The sequence below is a fragment of the Lonchura striata genome, chromosome Z (assembly GCF_046129695.1).
Source record: "Lonchura striata isolate bLonStr1 chromosome Z, bLonStr1.mat, whole genome shotgun sequence".
Taxonomy (NCBI): Eukaryota; Metazoa; Chordata; class Aves; order Passeriformes; family Estrildidae; genus Lonchura; species Lonchura striata.
In genome coordinates this window covers 61,482,949-61,503,755 of record NC_134642.1, presented here as the reverse complement: position 1 = coordinate 61,503,755, position 20,807 = coordinate 61,482,949, and the positions used below count along the sequence as shown (strand labels likewise).

Here is a 20,807-nt window from a genome sequence, read left to right as displayed (position 1 = left end):
TGTGCTGTTCTTAAAGCTATTATAGCTAGAAATGAGAGTGCCTCCCATGTGGCTGGTCTCCTCCTCCACCTGTCTCCTTTCTGCAATAATAAATGCTTATGATTTACATCAGTTGTGGATGGGTTCCAAATCTGCTTCCTCAAAAAAAAAAAAAGGTCCACCTCTTTACACCTCATTAGAGCCCAGTCTCTCATGACTGGAGGCTGTGAGTCAACTCCTCAGACCATGACCTTAAAAAATTGTGGTGGGTGCCTAGTGCCTACCAAGCTGCTCTATCCATTCCCTTTCTCAGCTGGATGGGAGAGACAGAACAAGATGGAAAACGACTTGTTGGTTGAGATCAGGCAGTTTACTAAAGCAAAAGCAAAAACTTATGCATACACAAGCTAAGAGGAAGGAAGTAATTTTATTCGTTACTTCCCAGCCACAAGCCATGTCTGACCATTTCCTGGGGAGTGGGACTTCAGGATCGTAGAGATTGCTTTGGAATGCAAAAACTGTAAAAAAATGAATGCCCCCCCCCCCCCCCCCGTTCCTCCTTCCTCCCTCTGCTTTTGTATCTGAGCTGACATCATATACCATGGGATAAGGCTTTGGTCAGTTTGGGTCAGCTGGCCTGGTTGTGTCCCCTCCCAGGATCTTGCCCACCCCCAGCCCCCTTGAATTTTGGAGACACAGTGCTGATGCTCAGCAATAGTCAAAGCTGAGCAGCAGCTGGTGTGTTATCAGCACCTTTCCAATTATCAACGCAAAGTGCAGCAAGATGGGGGCTATTGTGGGGGACACGAACTCCAGCTCAGCCAGAAACATTGCACAGATGGAACAAAACCGGTACATGGACGCTTTTGTCGCCTTTTTTTTCCTGACTCGAGAAACAAGCTAGTCCTCTTGACACCTCTCGCTTGAGCTCACGTCTGCCTTGGGACTCCCGTGGAGCTTTAGGGAGCCGTCAGCAGCTGCCCCGTGCCGGCTGCAGGAAGCGGGGAGGGAGGCGCGGGGCGGGCGCCACGCCGTCCGCTCCCCGGCATGCTGCCGGGATGCTCCTTACAGAGATTCCATATGGCATGGCAGAGTTTGGGAAAAAGACGCAGCGTGGCTGTCTCTCTGAGTAACCCCAGAACGGCAGGGGACGAATTCTACGGAGCAGCTCTATCCCTTCGGGAAATGGCTCTGGAAGAGCGGCTCAGCAGCGGCAGCCGGGGGGCGTGTCCATGCCGCTCGGTGGGCGTGTCCATGCCGCTCGGTGGGCGTGGCCATGCCGATCAGTGGGCGTGTCCATGCCACTCGATAGGCGTGGCCATGCTGCTCGGTGGGCGTGGTCCTATCGCTCGGTGGGCGTGACCATGCCACTCGGTGGGCGTGTCCATGCCGCTCGGTGGGCGTGGTCATGCCGCTCGATGGGCGTGACCATGCCACTCGGTGGGCGTGTCCATGCCACTCGGTGGGCGTGTCCATGCCGCTCGGTGGGCGTGTCCATGCCGCTCGGTGGGCGTGGCCATGCCACTCGGTGGGCGTGGCCATGCCGCTCGATGGGCGTGGCCATGCCGCTCGGTGGGCGTGTCCATGCCGTTCGGTGGGCGTGGCCATGCCGTTCGGTGGGCGTGGCCATGCCGTTCGATGGGCGTGGCCATGCCGTTCGGTGGGCGTGGTTATACCGCTCGGTGGGCGTGGTTATACCGCTCGGTGGGCGGGGCCTTCCCGGCTGTGGGCGGGGCTCTCCGCCCTTCCCCTGCCAACGCACCCGCGGCCGCGCGGGGGCGCCCTGCGCCGCTCCCGTCCCGTCCCATTGCATCCCTGCGCCGCCGTGCCGAGCGCCGAGCCGGCGCGGCCGCCATGGAGGTCAGCGCGGACTCCGGTCAGTGCTGCCCCCGTAAACCTCCTCCTCGGGGCCCGCCGGGCGGGGCGGCGGCGGGGCCGGGCCGTGTACGCGACGGGGGCGGGCGGTGGGGACGGCAGGTCTCTCTAAATATAAACTGGCGGTGACAGAAGCTTGCCACCGTCGAGGGGAGCCGCCGGGAGCAGGAGGAGGAGGAGGAAGAGGAGGAGGGGGTGGAAGAGGTGGAGAGGGAGGAGGAGGAGGAGGAGAGACGCGGCCGCCGGCCCGGTGCCGGTGCCGGAGAGGGGCGGGAGGCGCGGTGCGTCTCTCGCCGCCTCCCCTCCCTCCCCAGCCGGCAACATGGCCGCGGCCGCGCAGGACGAGCTCAGTAAGTGCCCGCGGCGCAGGGACTCGCAGCGGGGGCTGGCTGCCGGGCGGGCGGGCGGCCCGGGCTTTCCCCACAGCGGGTCTCCTCCGCGGTGGGGCCCGGTGCCCGGCCCGGCCGGGCGGTGACGGCAGCGGGGCCGGACCGGCCGTGGGAGGCCATTTCGGGAAGCGGAAACCGGGAGCAGCGGTACCTCCCGCATCCCCGGCCCCTCACGCCGGCTGCGTGACCTTGCGGGGAGGCAGCGGAGGCTCCTGGCCGGGACGGAGCCTGGGGTCGCCGGGACCACGGGCGCCGCGGGAGCGGCCTCGCCCACCGCTCCTGAACGGGCACAAGCGGCGCCGCCTCTGCCCGTCGGTACTTGGGCCCTGCGTCGTGCGAGCGCCGTGTCTGAGCCGCGGCGGCGGCGCGGACGCAGCGCAGCTGGCGGTCCCGGGGCGCGCTCTCGCCGCGCCGCGGGCGCGGCGCCGGGCCGCGGGTACGGAGCGCGTCGCGGCCGCCCCTGCGGCGCCCGGCACAGCACCGGAGGTGCCGCTGCCGCCGAGCGTTCCAGATAGCGGAGCGCGGCCTGGCTTCTTGTCCTCTCCAGAACCCTTTCTCAGAGACTCTGGGGAAGCGCCCGATCAGCTGCTCTTTGGATAAGCTTATGGAGTTTCAAAAAAAGCGGTTTCTCTTCCCTTGTTTTTCCTGGCCTGGCGTAAAGATGGTTCTTACCTGTGAAGAGTTAATAGCAAGATAGCATATGACTCAGCCAAATGAGAGGGCCTCTGGTTACCCTGAAATAGTACTTGGCAGTCGTCAGAGAGAAAGGGCAAAAGAAATACTTTGAGCATATTTGAGTACTGTTAGCTTTCAGTACTAGAGAATTTCTATGTGCTGGTTCTTCATTTGTTGTTTATTTTTCCATTGTTGGTTTTTTGGGGTTTTTAATTTTTTTTTTTTTTTTTATTGTGAGCTTCTGTGTAGACAACATCCTAATGCTGCTCTTTGTTACTAGAAGTAGGCTGAGTGATATGATAATGGTGGGGATCTCCCGTATGTAGCCAAGGTCCCATGGTGGAGTAAAGAAAAATCTTGATCCTGTACTAATCCTAGAACTGGAGGACCGAAATGCCAAGATATTTTTTCCATTGACACCTGGGATAAATTGATGTAAGGACAGTTCAAGCTCTTACTGCTGCTGTCATCCAAGAGATTCTGTTGTTAGATTCACAATGCTATTGTGATTCTCCTTGGTGAAACCAGCCAATATCTTCCTTGTGACTCTGTGGCTTTTATCTGTATGTAATCTAACTTTCCAGGCTCCAGATCTGATTTTGCAAAAAATTAGTCCTCAGCCGTGTGCCTGTTGCTACACAGGACTTTCTCTTAAGCTGGACTAGAAAGACACATATCCCTAGACTACGAGTCACATTAATAATTACGTTATTTTGCTCAGGTTATTTGACCATGACGTTCTTCAAAAATGAGACAGTTTTATTGGTTTGCTTAGAAATATTTTCTTTGGGTGGGAGGAGGAATCTCTTTTTGGAAATTTCGTTTTGTTTAATTTGGGTTTTTTGTGGTACCTCTCTGTCACTGAATAGAAAGTACAGTATGCTTAAATAAAAAATTAATTAAAGCTAATGGAAAAAAGAGTAACTTAATGTAGAGAAAGAGAGAGGGAAACTAAGCCTCCGTGTGGGCTTGCTGTCTTGATACATTCAAATACTTACATTTCAGCATATTTGGAAAGAAAGCCTTTATTTTATAGGATGATGATTGATGCTCCTACCTCTCTCATCTGATCAGAGTCACAGGGGTCTCTGGAAATGGGGAAGAGCACAGCCGGAGTGCACTGTAACAGATGACTAGTCCTGGAATAACAAAAATAATTACCATTAGTTCTAGGTTGGAAAACCAGGTTTCCTTGCTTTATATTCATGTAGCATTGTAAATGCCTGTAGGAAGCTTTCATCTATAGCCCCTGTCAAACATGGAAACTCTGTCTAAATGCTGTGTAAATGATGCTCCTCGTTTTAGAGGACAGGTTGTTTGAAGGCAGCATAAGATATGGCAGTTTAAAAATTAATGCAAAATTAGTAACTTGGCCCTAAAGCCACAAGAGTTTAGATGCAAGAGGAGCAAGCTACTCTTGAGTAATAGTAGTCATCCATTCAAATGGAGAACCTGTACCTGGAATATTGCAAATTGCAGCATGGGTTCTGATGTACTATTCAAGCTTTTACATAAGCTTTTTTATAAAGAGAAAGAATATAATGGGAAAAAAACCCATAATATAGCCTTCCTCCAACAGGCTTTCCTAGCCTTTTCCAGGCAGATTGACTGCTTGGTGAGTGGCCTGTTTGTACAAGTGCTCCCTTAAGTCTTTTGGTTATAGGCATAAAAGGGGTTACTGGTAGAGACAAGAATAGCACCAGCAAATCCTGACTCACTGTTTGCTGCTATAATCATACTAGTTATATTTTTTCCCAGAGTCTAATAACATTTGAACAAGAATTTGACTCCTATTTTGGTAGTTGCACAGCAGATGAGAGCTTTATTCTTCTGCATGTGGAATAATGCAGAAGCAATTGCTCAATTGCTTAGTTATGGAGAGACACAAGGGCGTGATAGACTTTTTGCTTTAGTAGGAACCTGCCCCTAAAACTACTCCTGTCATCCAAAAGGTCAAATTGAAATGCTTTTTGTACTCTTTATTTGATATAGGGCCATTTGGAGAAAATGCGGAGAGATGCTTGTGCATGTTCAGGTAATAGAGCAGGGTCTCAGAGGTTTTCGTCTGATTTACTGAAACTGTTGTAGAAATGATTTATTTTGTAACAGTTCCACCAATCTGTCAAACTATCAAGTTCTCAGGAAACTGAAAATAAATTCTGACTTCATGCATAGATCTGCTCTGTTCTGCAGACAACTTAGACGCTGCTTTTAGTTCCTCAGATGTTTGTGGTTAACAGTCAAACAAAGTACAGCTAGTTTGACATGTCCTAGCCCCAGCAGTTTCTTGAGTCAGTTTTCATAAAAGGAAGGGTGTGTGTTTTACTTGATACTGTGCTACACAAATGTGCATTGCTGAGGAGTCTGTGTGGAGTAACTGGTGTGCTGTACATAATATCTATAAATTCCAGAGAATGCCAGAGGGAACTGATTTGAAATGGAACTGTGCTTGGCTGAACTGAGAGATTTCTGTGATAAAAATACAGATATAAAACAGTGGCATAGCTACCTCAGTAAAGCTAGGGGTTTTTTTGTTTGTTTGTTTGGTTTTTTTTTAGTTTTTTTATTTTTTGGGTGCTTTTTTGTTTGTTTGCTTGTTTGTTTTTTGTAATTAAAATAAGGAGGGTAAACTCTTTGAATTCCTGGCTGTATTGAGGTAGCTGTTTGCTGCTTATCCATATTTTTATCCTTTTTTCGTCCTTGTCTTTCTCTCATTTCACTTTGATGAGCTCCATGTCAGTATTTACCAAATGGAGGGAAAGGGCATGTTTTCCCTATGTGCAGGCCATGGGGTTTTACTGTTACCTTGGGTGACCACAAGGTCTGTTGTGAAGTAACAAAACTTTAAATAACACTGACCCTTTTGTGGATGGTATTGCAGGATTTGGAAGTTAGTGTCTCATTATCAGTGTAGTTTTTTTGTAGAATTTGTGTATATACCTGTGTTTTGAAAGTGATTCCTTTATTTTCTGTCTTCTCGAGGTTTTTAAATGCTGAAACCAGTATTCCTCCTTGTAATCTTAAATGGGGATTGGAAAGAACCAGAAGTGAAACATGCATTTTCTCACAGATCGGTAGCTACATTGCCATGGTAACTTGGGAATTGCAGATTCCAAATACACGATGTCAATTTACACAAATTGGACACTGGTGTTAAAAACAGGGATATGAAGATAGATCTTGTTTTTCAGCTCCTTTGTTTCTTTTACATACAATGATAGGAAATGTCTTCTTCATATACAATGCCTTTTGTTTGGTTCTCCATATTTATCTTTGTCTTTTTGTAAACACCATTTTTTCCTCAAGAAAGTGCCACAAAATTAGTGTTTTTTGTGAAAGTACTACACAGCAGCATGAAAAGAAGTGATTGTTCCAAAATATATGAATAACTGTTTAAAATTCTGCATGGACTTAGTTGTACGTATTTTAAAACTAAATCTACTTAGCAATTTTGTTACTCATGTACCTTATTCTTTGTTGCATTGTTTTTTAATCCATAGTAAAATGCTAACTGTCATAGCTGTGGCACACATATAATGTCTCTAAGTTTGGTTGCTAAGGCTTTTTCCAATCAGTTTTTGTCCTTTCTGCCCCCCCCCTCCAACTCTCCGTGGTATGTAGTAAAGCAAGTTAGACATCTTGTTTTACTTATTTCTGCTATCAGATAAGCTCATAAAATTGCAATTGTGCAGTTTTTCAGTTGTTAGTAGGGGTTGTAAAATCAGATGGAGATTTTAGCTCTATACTTAAAAACTGCATGATGTGGGGAGTTGGGACCAGTTGTGAGCAGACTGTCTTGTTTGATGTCTGGTGCATAGTGGTCTGTTTGCTGGCTGTGAAGAGATATAAAGGAGGGAAAAACACTTTATGCTAGCCAGGAGGTCTGCAGCACACAGGAAGACAGGACACAGCATCTGAGGTGCAGATACTTCATGCACACTTATATTCCTGGACCATTGTGTGTGGTGCATTAAATCTCCAGTGTTTATGCCTTGCTGTAATGAATGCTGTCAGCTTGAGAAATGGTCTTAATTGTTAGTAAAATAAAAATGATGGAGGAAATGTTTGATGTACAAAGTGGGAAGTTTTATAGCTCTTTGTTTTCCTATCTCACTGATATGGATACAGCCTGCATCAGCAGCATGAGAGAATAGTCTGACAAACTCCTGGCCAGTTTCTTAACTACATCCAGGTGACTGGTATCCTTGATTTTGCTGAAGAGTCTTGTTATGATTATGGTTAAAGGAAGACTATCTGATGACAGTATTAGGGCTTAACTGACTTTGCAGCAGAGGTATGAGAAAAGTAATAGATTTATCTCACAGACAGCATTAAGAAGGGGGTAGCATTTTTTCCTCCTGATCTCTGTTATTATTGGTCTTGATATTATTATTATTTCCACCATTCTGGTGGCTGCTTGAAATGAGAATAATGGAGGAAGCTAGAAACGGGGCAGGTGCTTGTAATTCAGTACATTGCTGCATTTCCTGAGTGCACACGTGAAGTGCACTCTGTCAGTGTCGCTGACATTGAGAAGGTCTGTGTGTAGTCCAGTGACTACCAACAAATGGCTTTAGAACTAACTTGGGTTGTGTTTTCTTACACTTGTTTTTGAGCTGTTACTATGTAAAAGAACATATTGAGAAAGTTCAGCAGTTGATTTGCTTGAGAATGATGGATCTCCGGTGTTCTCCTGGAGTTCTAGGTCCAAGGGGAAAGATGTTATAGTTTTTATTAATTGTTAGAATAATTTCAGCTGCTTGATGTGACTTCTGTAGTCTCTTACTGCCTGTGTGGTAGTGAGACCCCCAAGGACGTCCTTGAATGGGTGCTCATTGGGATGAGAGGGACAGGAGGGGTGGGGGAAGGATGACACAAGAAGGAGGTGAGAAGAAATCAAATGTCACGATTTTTTTAAAAATTGAAACATGAGGTAAGTATTACAGAGCCATTGACTAGCTGATGGCCTGAGTAGTCTGTGAAATCTCTCTGAAATGAGATTGACTCATATTTTCAGTTTATTGTATAGATGTTGCAGAATTTCAGCATTAGTTTCCTTGACAGTAAAATTTCATCATCCTCTGTCCAGCTGCCTGTCATATTTGCTCAGCAGAAAATGAAATCTTGGAAGTGGTATGTGTATGTTTAATCTGCATCTGGCAGAGGAGGAATGATGCTATGAATGCTGAGATAGCACAAGTTTTAAAAATAGGACAGTAAAGGCTTCTGAAGCAAAATAATGATAAATTTGCTGAGTAGAGCTGTATTTGCATTTCAACATCCCCTTTGTTCACTTTGGTTCTAACCGTATCCATTCACCTCAGTCTTTATTGCTGACCTGTACAAGTGTTTTTTGTTTGGTTTTTTTTTTTGCCACTGTAGTCCTTTAGAATCAGCTTCATGATCCTCCTCTGCTGAAGGAGGCCTCTCTTTGGTCTTCCTCAGAGATTACTTTACATTAGTCTTTGGAGAAATTATTTCCTCTTTGTAAGATGTCTTAAGACCTTTAGCCCCTTCAAAAGCATTGGGTCCCCTTGCTGCCTGTGGGTCTGGGCTTCATTGCTGCAGGATGAAATACATGCTCCTGGTCCTGTGCACAAGGACTCTTCTCGGTTCAGCTGTTGGGAATGCTGCTGTTGCTGGGGAGGCTTTGCTTTGCTTCTGGTGTAGCTGTTGGGGCAGCTGCATGCTGGCACTTGAAAGAAGGACTTTTAACCTTTTTTTTTATAAAAACAAGTGGTCCTCAGCCTTGTTCTTGAGTGCTTGACAGAAGATTTTGGTGTCATCTGTTTTTGTGAAATGATTTTTTTGTTTGTTCCTTTCTGGGTTGGGGGGGAGTAGGTCAACTGGCCAGAGGAAGGCAAGTTGAAATACCCCAGCCACTTTGTATAGTGATAGTAGGATCACATCAGTATGTCCTACATTTCATGCTTGTGCTCTTACTCCTATTGATGATAGTGCTATGTATTTGAAAACAAATCAACTACTTGTAACAAACAAGTACTGGCTCAGCAGGTATTTGTTCAGATTTTCTGGGAGACCTTAGTGCCCCAGTGGGCAGGTGCTGGACAGGTTAGCCTGTGTCAAGATGTCATATGAATAATTCTGAAACCCTAACCTGTGCGTATCAAATTTACCCTGGAACAGTTTTCTTGAGCTTCAGAAAAACTGATTTTTCACTCTAGAGTGTGTCTTGTGTTTTCAGGTGTGTGGATTGTACATGCAAATACAGCCTTAATTGTTTTTGTCTTTGCTAGGAAAGGTCTTCCCCCTACTTGTGAAGTCTATTACTGGAAGCCATCAGACTGTTTTTTACCATTAATTGTTTTCTCAGTGTTAAAAAATCTGTGATGAGTGCCTTTGAGATATAAATACTCAAATCACATTGTGCAGTGCTTCTTGTAAGTCTATTAGGGGATGTTCAGAAAAAGTTTTCTTGCTACAGAAATTTAAGTTTCAACCAGTTTCTCCTTTTCTTTTTATTTGATTAATTGCAGATCAACTGGAGCGTGTGTTCTTACGTCTTGGCCATGCAGAAACAGATGAGCAGTTACAGAACATTATTTCCAAATTCCTACCCCCTGTTCTCCTCAAGCTGTCCAGCACACAGGAAGGAGTTCGCAAAAAGGTAAAGATTCAATTTACCATAAAGGTACATTGTCCTGATCAAGGAGAAAGAAATGGCTGTGACATATCATGATTTGCTATGCTTGGATGTTCTCTGTTGAGAAAATTACTCTTTGAGGAAAATTTATCGTTACCATGATAGAGAATTAATTTGTTACACCTGTTAGAGCTTAAACAAAACAGTCAGTACTTGTGTCAGCATGGATTTTGCAGATGTGTGGAAGCTGTATTTGTTTGAGGCCAGCTAGCTCTGAGTTAGCTTGGGACCAAGGCTTGCTGCCATTGCCATGACTTCCAGGGCTGTTGTGCTTCCACCTGACTTAGGGCACATGTGAAGCAAACTTGCTTCTGTGCACAAAATACCATGAAGCCATAGTCATAGATGTTATTCACTTGACTGATAACTGGAATAAGAGCAAGAACCAAGTAATTTTAAAGATGGACTGTCATACCTACCTGAAAAACAATCAGTTCCCTGGTACATAAGGCAGCTTTATCACAAAATTCATTCATATACCTTAATATGTACCAAAACTGTTTGGTTTTTGCCTGTAGCCCGGCATAAGGATCAAGGACCAAGCAGTTTTAGAGGTGGAATTTAATATGTAACTGGGGAATTAAGTTTCCTGCTTTAGGTTTTAGGTCTAGTAATAGGAGTGGACTGGAATGTTTTGGAGCAGAGTGCAGATGAAGTGTTAGGAGTTAGTAGTGGAAAATAAGTTTTTCATAAGTCCCTGTGTCTTGTAGAAATAAGGAAATTATCATACTGTCACTGCATTTATAAGTAGATTTCAGAATCTGCAAGTAACTCTAGCATAGATTTTTCTCAAAGTTCTGCACAAAACGTGGCCTTTAGAGTGATGACATGAAAGTGGATCCATGGATGTCATGCCATTCCACTGTGCTGAAAGACGGATATTCCAACTCAGATGGGGTGTTCTTCTGAATATCTGCTTACCATGTGTGCTTGAAGCTGTGAAGAAAGGCATTTAACCAGCTGGTGAAATTTCATAGAGTATTTTTTCATGTACTTTTTTTCTAAGCTGGAATCTGTTGTCACTTATTTGGGAGTGTTGGAAGATTAAGGAAAGGGGGAGTCTTTTGAAAATTAAATTTTAAGAGGCTGCTTGAAATCACACAGCCTACTTAAGGGTGCATTGTAGTAATAGCAGATAATAGTTTTGACATTAGAGTGAATAATGAAATAAAATACATTTCTTTGCCCTTTTAGGTGTTGAAACTCTTGATTTTTATTATCAACAGATAATAATACAAACAATTATAGCACTTCCATGTACTTCTTGATATTTGTCAAATTCATTGCATCCATGTAGATTACCCTGAATACCCTTGCCATATCAGTGAAGGCATTTAACTTTTTCAGTATATCAGGAAGACTCTGTATGTCTTGATTTTTTTTAATTTGATGATTTTCACATACCAAAATAATTTTTCAGTGAGTCAGAGGTGAGGGGAAGACTGTGAGTGTTTTATTCTAATTGATATGAGTGAACATTTATTATGTAGTGTACAACCTGCAAGTAAATTTCTTCCATGTGCACGTTCCTGTTTTCCATTACTTATATTGGAGCTCAGCTTCTCAATTTTCTTGCTCTTTCATGTTGTTTAATGTAGTGGGAAAACATGCTAAGAGTTCTGCTGCCTTTTCAAATATCTAAATTTCCATTGCTAATTTTGCCTGGTGAATAACTAAGAATGTGCTTGTTGTTTGACACTAGCATAAATCATGTTAAGTCAATGTAAGCAAAATGACAATATGTATTTTTTAACATGAGCACTGGAAACTTTAACATGATTGGAAAACCAATCTAATAAAGCAAATTAATGAAATAGAATGGAAGGAGAAGGGCAAACTCTTAAGTGACTCCTATTACCAGTGACAAAACTGTCCCCCCCTCATGTAATTTCTCTCTCCTGCAGTGATTGTTGTGGTTAAAAACCCGCCACCAACAGCAATAAAAAAGTGTACCATTATAGTTAACAATGGCTTAAAAACTGACATAATTTTTATTGAATTGAAAGTGTAGCTTTTGATTATAGAGACATGAGCAAATAAGAATATTTGTGTGCTGTGACTATACTGCAAAATGTAGAGCATTACAGTTGTTCAAGGACTTCTTTCACCCAACTTTGGAGGCATGGTTTAGTTCACAAGTACACCAGAAAGATTGACTCTGTTCTAATTTCACTTCAGCTCCCCAGACTTACTTTGTCCTCAAGCTCGTACAGCTAGAATAAAACGGGGAAATTAAATTCCATTTTTCTTCCTGTTGCCTTAGTGTATTCCTTTGTTGGTTTTATTGCTGCCCTTAATTTTATGGCTGTTACGTCACTATTTCTGCAACACGCAGTTATTGGAACTCATTGCCCTCATACATTTTCAGATTTAGGATATAGTCTGAGTGTGGGGATAAGCTTCTAATGCTTATACCTTCTTAATCCATTTGGGTTGAAGAAGTAATCCCTTTTCAGACCACAGTTTTGACAAATGAGTTAAATTTTACTCTAGGATATCTTCTACAAAATCAGTTATCCTAGTAGGGTCACACAAAGAGAACTAATCCAGGGTAAATTCACTCTGCTTCTTCAGATGAGCTCCAAGAAGTGCTTTTTGCAGTGGGAGCATTTGTGCCAAACTGGATACCATTGTCACTTTAAGTGCACCTTGTGTGAGGCCAGCAAAAACAAAAGAAGTCAAAAGTGTTGATGTTTGCTTGGGTCAGGTCTGAAGAGTACTACTGGTGAAGATCTTTAGTTTACTTGTTTGACATTAATGATTAGAGAAGCAGGACATGAGCTAAACCCTCACACATACAGCCATGCATATGCATGCACACATACATATCCAAATGTAGCCATGTCTTTTTTACCAGCCACCATTAGTCCCTTGAACATGTTTCTTGAGTTCTGTCTTAGTATCTCCTACTGTTTCTCAAAGAGATCTGTGCAGATTTTTTTTTTTCTCTCTCTAAAATAGTATGAATTTGTAACTGTTGCAATAAATTTACAGCAGCAAAATTTGATAGCTGTCAGTGTTACTTAGTTTGTTAGTTTATCTCTGGTTTTGATCATGCTTGTAGTCAGTTCTGTAATTTCTCTGGATTATAGCTGTACATTTTGTTGGAGACCTAGTCATGGAGTGGATGTAAAGATGGTGTCAAGAGGCTGCTCATATGGAGCTCGGCATCCATACAGTTCTGCAGTTTCCATTATGGGCTTTAGGGACAGCATACTATGACCAAGGCAATGATCCCTTGAAAACACAGGACACCCTTGGCTTTTTGGCTTGAATTACTTGAAGTTAACATGAATCTAGGACTGGCTCTGACTGGTTTTGCCAGAACTGAATTGACTTCATCTAACATCACTTCCATTTTTTGCACCACCTTTTTTGAGCATCTAATAAAGTTTGCAAGCAAGATGCAGATGTTCAGTGTGATTTCTCAGAATGGATAATTGTTCCAGAGTAGAAATTGTAGTTTTTCAATTTTCTTCATTCAATGATGGTATGTCCTTCAGGAGATTTAGGTATGGCATTTTGGTGATGCTTAGAAACTACCTAATAGGATTGTAGAATCATGGAATAATTCAGGACCATAGGAGGTCTCCAGACCAATCTCCTATTTAAAGCAGTCCATTACAAGTTCAGTTCTGAATGAAGGTGAAGGTTTTATCCAGATGGGTCTTGGAAAACCTCTGAGGATAACGACTGTACAACCGTCTGGGCCTAAACTTTATTGCTTGATAACCTTCATCATGAGGGAATACTTTGATGCACATCTCTTATTTCAACACACTTTGGCCTCAGTTTTGCTTTGCTGTCTGTCAGAGCCCAGGGTCATTCCCGCCAAGCAAGTGCTGGTTTCCATTGGCTGCTGGGGCTCTGCCCACCCAGGCAGGACTGCACATTGCTTCTGCCTGACATTCACAGCACTCCTGTTGGCTTCTCTTGTTTGAAGGATTTCAGTTCTGTAATGTTACACTCCAAAAAGTTCTCATACACTTACTTGGTGACTTTATTAGGGGTAGGGATATTTTTTTTTGTCTGCTATGTGATTGGAGTTACTCTGCAGCTCAATACAGAGCAGGAGTGCAAATTTCCAAGCCAGAGACAGTTTTGACAGGCAGTAACCAAACTGTGGAGAGAACTGGTTGTCGTCAGTAATCCTTTCTTTTATTTCTGTTGATGGATGTTATTGATTGTGGTGTGGTTTGGGACTGTTTGTCTTAACAGTCACAGGATTTCAAGATAATACTATAAATGATGGTTGCTGTTTTCTTACAAATGAAATAATCAGCTAAATCAGACCTGATTTGCGTGTACTAAGCCTGCCTAATGGATTGAGGTTGATGGACCTCAAAGTAGCAACATCAGTGGTGTTTTTTTCAGGTTTTTTTGTTGTTTTTTTTTCTTCCTGTCAGGTCATGGAGTTGCTGGTTCATCTGAATAAGCGCATCAAAAGTCGACCAAAAATTCAGCTTCCAGTAGAGACATTGTTAGTTCAGTATCAAGATCCTTCTGCAGTGTCATTTGTCACTGTAAGTGTCTGTTCTTCCAAGACTGTTTGCTGCTTTACTTTAGCAAGCCGAATATTCTTTAAAGCTCCCATATTTAGCTCTGTCAGTTTTCCTAGCAAGTAATTGTTATGAAGTTGATGTTTTAAGAACTTTTTTATACTCAGTTTTATAGTCTGGTGTGGGTGAAACTTGGTTTCATAAAGCATTTTGCTGTTCAAATTACTGACAGTTACTCTTGGTATTTCATGATTGCATGAATTGTCATTGCTTGTCTTGTAAAGGGTGTGTTCATTGGTAAAAGCTGCATTTTGCAAACAGCTATCAATCCTTATCCTGGTATCTGCAGGATCAGAGTTTTACTTAAAGCACCTTTATCTCTTAGAATACATGAGGATCTTAGCTGAGCAAGATGAAAAAAATGTTATTCTATAGATTGTGAAACTTTCGTAGATTATTTCATTCACTCTAATTTAAAATGTGAAAATAATTTTAGTTTTTTTTCTGAAACTATGAAACAGTTTACATTTCAGTTTTGATAGGTCTGTTGCCAGTCATCATCATGAAACAAAAGTGATTAAATCACAGGGAAACTTTGTGCTTTTCGTTTTATTATTAAGTTCTGTGTGCAGCATAAATTAAAAATATGACATCTTAGAAATGTATGGAGAAATATTTAGACTTTAAACAGCAGTGACATACATAAAAGTAGTCTTAGGTTGTCCTCAGCAAATGGCCTTATCTGGAATTCACTTTTTAGTAATGGCTGAGATTTCTGGAGTGCATATGTCATGTAGAGCAAAATGAACCATCTTGTTTAAAAATATACTTAACAAACTCTGTATTTAGCTGTACTTGTCAAAAATGTATTTTTGTTCATATGTCTCAGTGATGCATATTGCTTTGCATCATAAAGCTTTGTAGGATTTTAGTTCAGATGTCATCTACAAAGTGGTGTAGTGCATTACAACACTGCTCTTTGGAGCTTCTTTCAGCCAGGTCATGGAACACAGCTCTTACCTCTGCAGTTCTTGGCTGGACTTAGATGAACGGTATAACAGTTAAATAATCCAGTATTCAGTATTGCTCTGCTGTGCTGTCTTGTCACTGGACTCTTTCCTGCATTTGTAGCTTTTAAATGAAATTTTTTAGAAACATGTTTTCAAGAGAAAATTTGTCTATGCTGCTGACTTTGTATTTATTCCATATTGTATTATATTTTATTTCAGAAATAGGTAAGAGAAATAATTATATTAGCTTTCCTTTAAGCTGCTGCTTAGTTGCAGGTGCTTTTGGTGAAATTGGCAGTGAAAAAGACAAACCAGAGAGTTTTTTTCATTGTTTTTTTACATCTTTTAAAGCAGAGGCGCAGCAAGACCTGCTCTGACTAGTTCTTGCTTAGTCTCCACTACCATGGTTGTCAATCTGATAAGTCTTAGACTTGAGGAATTGGTCTTCAAAACATATGTTGTTTCCAATACTCAATTATGTAGCAGAACATACAAGAAGAGGCTAAGGAACACATACTTCTTCTCCATTGCTGCAATACTGTGTGCTTTTTCTACCCCTTTAGAATTTTACCATAATTTATGTTAAGATGGGATACCCCCGTCTGCCCGTGGAAAAACAATGTGAATTGGCTCCAACCCTTCTCACTGCAATGGAAGGGAAACCTCAACCACAACAAGACAGGTATGGCTACTTACTCTTGGAGTGAATTTTGTTGGTATTGTTTTAGTAAAATAATTTATAGTAGTTGTTAAAAGATTTCCTTTCCTTAAGTGCTGTCTTCATGACTTAGGATTGTACTTCTTTCCAGGTACAATTTGGATCAGTAAATCAGTCATTTGAGTGGTACAAGAAATTCTTATAGTCTAATGCTGTAATAACATACAGAATCTGCAGCAGCAGACTCCCTATATGATAAGAGGTCTGTGTTATGATGGGAGTGAAATGCCTGTCCCATATGCATCTTCAGTATCCCCCATGCATCTTCATCAGGTTCTAGTTTCCACGTTAAGGCACCGCCTTCAGTAGATACCCTCTTACCAGCTGTAGGAGTGGTGCTAGATGTCTCAGATTCACCACTCTAAATTGAGATATAGTGTTTAAATAAAGTAGGAGTTTTAGCTAAGTTGTAGTATGTGAAGAAAGAATTGTTGGCAACTGCTGTATACTAAGGACCTGTATGGGTGGGCCTGATTCTTATCTACAATTGATTTATTGAAAAAATATGGATATTGGTCTAGTACCGATATCCAACTGTGACGGACAAAAACACTCTAACAGTTTAAAGTTAGAAAGTGTATGTTTATTCGATGCTGGGCAGCGTGTGGGATAGCTCCCGAATACACACCACCCCTTCCAGCTGATTACAGAGCCCTTTTATCCACCCAAGTATTGAATACACAAAATACAAATACATATTCATAATTTTGGTACATCCCATTCCCTGCTTCATATGCTAATTACTCGAAAAGCTATTAAGGATTCATAGTTTGTCCCTTGAAATGGGTCGGTGGTCCCTTTCATGGGGAGGGGTCCCAAAATGAGGAAGTAAATAAAGTCATCCTTGTTCTGACCTTTCTACCTTTTCAATGCAAATATGACAAATGAACTCTTGGTAGAACTCCCATTCCTTGTCTTCAATTGGTTTCAGAACAGAGGAGGCCCACAATTGTCTTATGTTCCTAAAAGCTATTTGTCAGTTTTTATATTCTTCATTATAAACCCAGCTAACTAAACATTGTGCTGACAAGCAATCAATTATTAGTTAACTACTAACTCCTTACTTCATCTAGGCATACTCATTTATTATTTTTATTTTAATTAACTCTAGTAAGGCTTATTTCTAACTAAAATCTTAGCTCCTCTAAAATCTCTAAATTCCTTAAAATTTATGTTTCACAATGAGATAAGTTTACATTGTGTTGGTATTGGAAGATATTATTAAAATCATTAAAATCAGTCTTCGTTCACTTTATATCCTGTAATGATGTAAAAATACTTTTCAATTACATTACTGAAAGGTCTTGCAGTAAAATCTTGCTTCCATTCATGAGATTAGTGTGAAAATACTTGGAGTGTGGTTTTTCTCTGTTGAAAAGGCAAGTACATGAGTGGAGAGAGCTTTGGAAAATCTGGCTGTACTGCTATACAGCCAGTGCATTTGCCAGTGTGTCTTAAGGATGAGACAGCCGTATACTGTATTTTGTGGCATAATTATGAAACTGTCAAAAATCTGGACAAAGACAGTGACTTTATCTCTCCAGATGTCTGCATGCATGCAGACATGTATGTTCCATTTTAAGGAGAAATCCTAATTTATCTTCTGCTCTCCATTTTTAAATACACCAGGTGGTAAAGAGAAGCCATCGGATTGTGAATATGTTCAACTTTTAAGATTTTCTTGTTTTGCTATTAAGGAAAAAAACGGTTTATTGTAAAAGATTTCTGTCTTGTATGTTATAAGTAAAAAGGTGTGTTTTTTTAAATGGTTGCAGTAAATGTAATTGTTTTTCAGCCTAATGCATCTTCTAATACCAACCCTTTTTCACATGAAATACCCTGCTGAACCACTGAAAGCAGCAGCTTCTCCGTTTAATCTTGCTGAAAAACCAAAGACTGTACAGCTGCTTTTGGACTTTATGTTGGATGTTCTTCTTATGCCTTATGGGTGAGTTGATACCAGTCTCCTCTAGCATTGATGTGTTCTTTATGTGTGAAACAGTACAAACTGCACCCTTGAAAACACATTTAAAATGTGCTGTTACTTCCCAGCTCGAAAGAAACTAGTAGAAAAGTACAAAAGAAGCTGATAATTGTAAGAATAGCCAACCCTTTCAAAGAGAAGCCTGACAAAAATGTGTGCCCATCTTTCTGCAGTTTAGTTTTAAGGTTTATTGCTCTGAAATCATAAGCAAGAATGATCTCTAAAAACTTGTGGTTTCCAGAGTTGGAACTTTGAATAAGATTGGTCTTTTGTCTGTCTTCTGGTGAAGAATGTTCAAACTGCAGTGATGTTGTCTTAGTGTGAACACTGTTTTTGAAAGCAAGAAGAATATACAGAACAACTTGAATTTAATGATCACTGTATGGAACTTAGGAAACTTCTAGTGTCTAAAATCAATACTTTCTCAAAATGTTTTTCCCACTTTTTTTTTTTTGTGTCATTGTATTGTTAGGGGAACTTTTGCTTTGAAAAAAAAAAAAAAGTTTTGATAGTTGAACACGTTTCTATTTTTTTCTGGCAATAAAAGTCTCATAGGATTGGTGCCAGTATGATCTATTTGAACTCATAATTTTTGCTTTCCTGAGTGGATTAACCTGAAGGATTGAATTTAAAATAGTAAGCACATGGTCTTGACATGGAGAAAGACTTACTGAAGGCTGTGCTTTCCATCAGATAATTAGGGGGCCACTTTCCTTTTGTTTGAATATACAGAATATTGCAGCTCACAGTTTCAAATGCCTGTTCTTCTGTTCATGATTCACACTCTTCAGTTGGCCCAGGTTAATTGCCCTTGGCTTCATCCATGGCTGTAGTCAACAGGTGAATCCTTGGACTTTCCAGTGAGACTTCACTCCCTTACACACTTTAATACTCTCATGAAGCATGAGTTTTTTAAATCACAGAATCATTTTGTTTGGAAGACACCTCTGAGAAAACACGCAGAGACACTGAAAGTAGGAAGTGAAGGTTTTAATTTTCTTTCCAGAAGGTGCTAGAGAGTGTCTTGACATAGCCTGTGGCTCTAGATGTCAGTCTCTTAAAGTCTTGCTCCCTGGGGTAAAGCTGTTTGCATTGGTTTACAGCTAATTTATGCTTGTTAGAATTGGGCCTGTCATTGTCCAGTTGTGATTTAGCCTTACCAGTTTGCTGCAGTAAAGCAACCAGAAAGCTAAACTGTAGGGTTTAAAGCTCATAATAAAGTGTTTAAAGATTTAGCTAATGAGACTTGGAATTAATTCCTATTGTTGAGATTGTTTGCCCCTTTTTATTGCCTGTGTGCTGAATGCAAAATGGGAGGCTAGCTGGAGCAAAAGAATTCTTGTTGGTCTCTGCAGTGCAATTTCGAGGCCATTTGGCCATCTTCCATGGAAAGTGGCTTTTATAAAAGCATGAAGGTGAGCACAAGGCAGCTGGACTAGCCGGTCTTCCAAAAGAACAAGTTCTGTGAACTTCTTTTTTATTTTTGCTTTTGTTCTCTGCCCAGCACTAAAACTGCCATTTTCCATTACAGTATCTCATTTATTTATTTTTTTACATCAGGATGTTTCCTGCCACTTTTGTGTGTTGCATATGCTTCATTGTTTCCCTTTTTAGGTTTGTATTTTTGGAGCTTTTAGCATGAGTTTCATGTAGTACAGCATAAGAATTTACTTCTAATACAAAGGAAATTATTTTTCTGGTTTGTAAGCTAAGAACTCTTTCTGGAAATGCCAGTGGATCCTTCCCTTTTCTAACTGAAGTTCATTTTCATTTACAATGACGTTGTTATGGCTCTTGCAGAATATTTTGGGATGGTTGGTAGCAGAGCCTTAAATTCTGTTTTATGTTAGAGTCATGGGATTAATTAAAGAAAAACAATCAAGTTGGACAAGTTATGCTTCTTTTTCAATTCTAGAATCTAATTTAGCTGGTAATGTGGATTGGAAAAGGCTCTAATAAAAGTCTCTCCCTCCCTTCTTAGGTTTGTATTGAGTGAATCTCAAAGTCGACAAAACATGCCCTCATCCCAGGGGTCTTCATCAAGTAGTGTGGGAGGTACTGGAATCCCTCAGCCACCTCCAGGGATGAGCTTTTATGCGGCCAAAAGGGTAATTGGAGATAGTCCATGGACACCAGAGCTGCTAGAACAGGTATTTGGAGCTATGGGGCTGGTCCATGGTGTATTGAGGGTATGGTAATTGGGACAGTTGCAGATGGAGGAATGGAGGAGGGAAAATATGTAACTTGATTCTGACCAGGTCTTTAGTTGCTCTGAGGGAATTTATTGAGGGAATTTTTTGTATGATGCCTTAAGGAATTTAGCAGTGGTGAGGGAAGGAGGAAGGTCATTGGGAAGTAGCCATGACTGCAGTCTACAAGTGCCTTCTGAAGCATCCCTTTTCACAGTGGTGTAACAGTATTGCTGGTAATGCTGGTACTTTGCTGCAAGATGGCTTTGACAGGAGGCGAGCTAAGAGATGGAGAGTGTGTGAACTTCTCCTTAAGAAAGCAGAAGCCGTGATTTCAGACAGCTGAGGTGCTACAGTTACTGTAACATCTGCTTTCTTGTCAGTAACACTGCTTTTCCCTGGTGTTGAACAGTGTAAGCTGGGGATAGTGAAGTTCATTGAGGCCGAGCAAGTGCCGGAACTTGAAGCTGTTATACACCTGGTTGTAGCCTCCAGTGATACAAGACACAGTGTTGCCACTGCAGCAGACCTTGAACTAAAGAGCAAGCAAAGGTATGGTCTGGATGGTTGGAAAAGATGGTGTTATTATTCCTGAAACAGCTATTTGCAATGAATGTAGTGCTCCAGAGAGACTGTGCTGGAGTTGAGGAAGACTGAAGTTCCCTTGTGTCTGTGAAGCTGCCATATGTTCCCACTGGGCTGGGAATGGTGTGGTTTGCAGTCTTGCAGCTGGAAATGTCACTTGGCTCCAAAGCTGACAGCTTTAGCTGTGTGGGTTTGATAATTTTGGTATCACTTCTGAGCCATTTTCTTACCAAATCATAA

At 41.7% G+C, this 20,807-nt stretch overlaps 1 protein-coding gene across 2 annotated transcripts in view; it reads left to right on the top strand.

Moving 5' to 3' along the window:
* The first annotated feature begins 1,746 nt into the window (after positions 1 to 1,746).
* ECPAS (Ecm29 proteasome adaptor and scaffold) overlaps positions 1,747 to 20,807 on the top strand; it is a 59,571-nt gene continuing 40,510 nt past the window's right edge. Inside the window, exons 1-7 of one of the 2 annotated variants that reach the window (XM_021525016.2) lie at positions 1,747 to 1,855; positions 9,416 to 9,546; positions 13,989 to 14,105; positions 15,655 to 15,773; positions 17,605 to 17,757; positions 19,775 to 19,943; positions 20,395 to 20,534. In XM_021525016.2, coding sequence (XP_021380691.1) covers positions 1,834 to 1,855; positions 9,416 to 9,546; positions 13,989 to 14,105; positions 15,655 to 15,773; positions 17,605 to 17,757; positions 19,775 to 19,943; positions 20,395 to 20,534 — 851 coding nt within the window. In that variant the 5' untranslated portion in view covers positions 1,747 to 1,833. Of the gene's footprint in view, positions 1,856 to 1,912; positions 2,205 to 9,415; positions 9,547 to 13,988; positions 14,106 to 15,654; positions 15,774 to 17,604; positions 17,758 to 19,774; positions 19,944 to 20,394; positions 20,535 to 20,807 lie in introns of those variants that run through there. The other variant, XM_021525014.3, reaches the window with a different exon arrangement.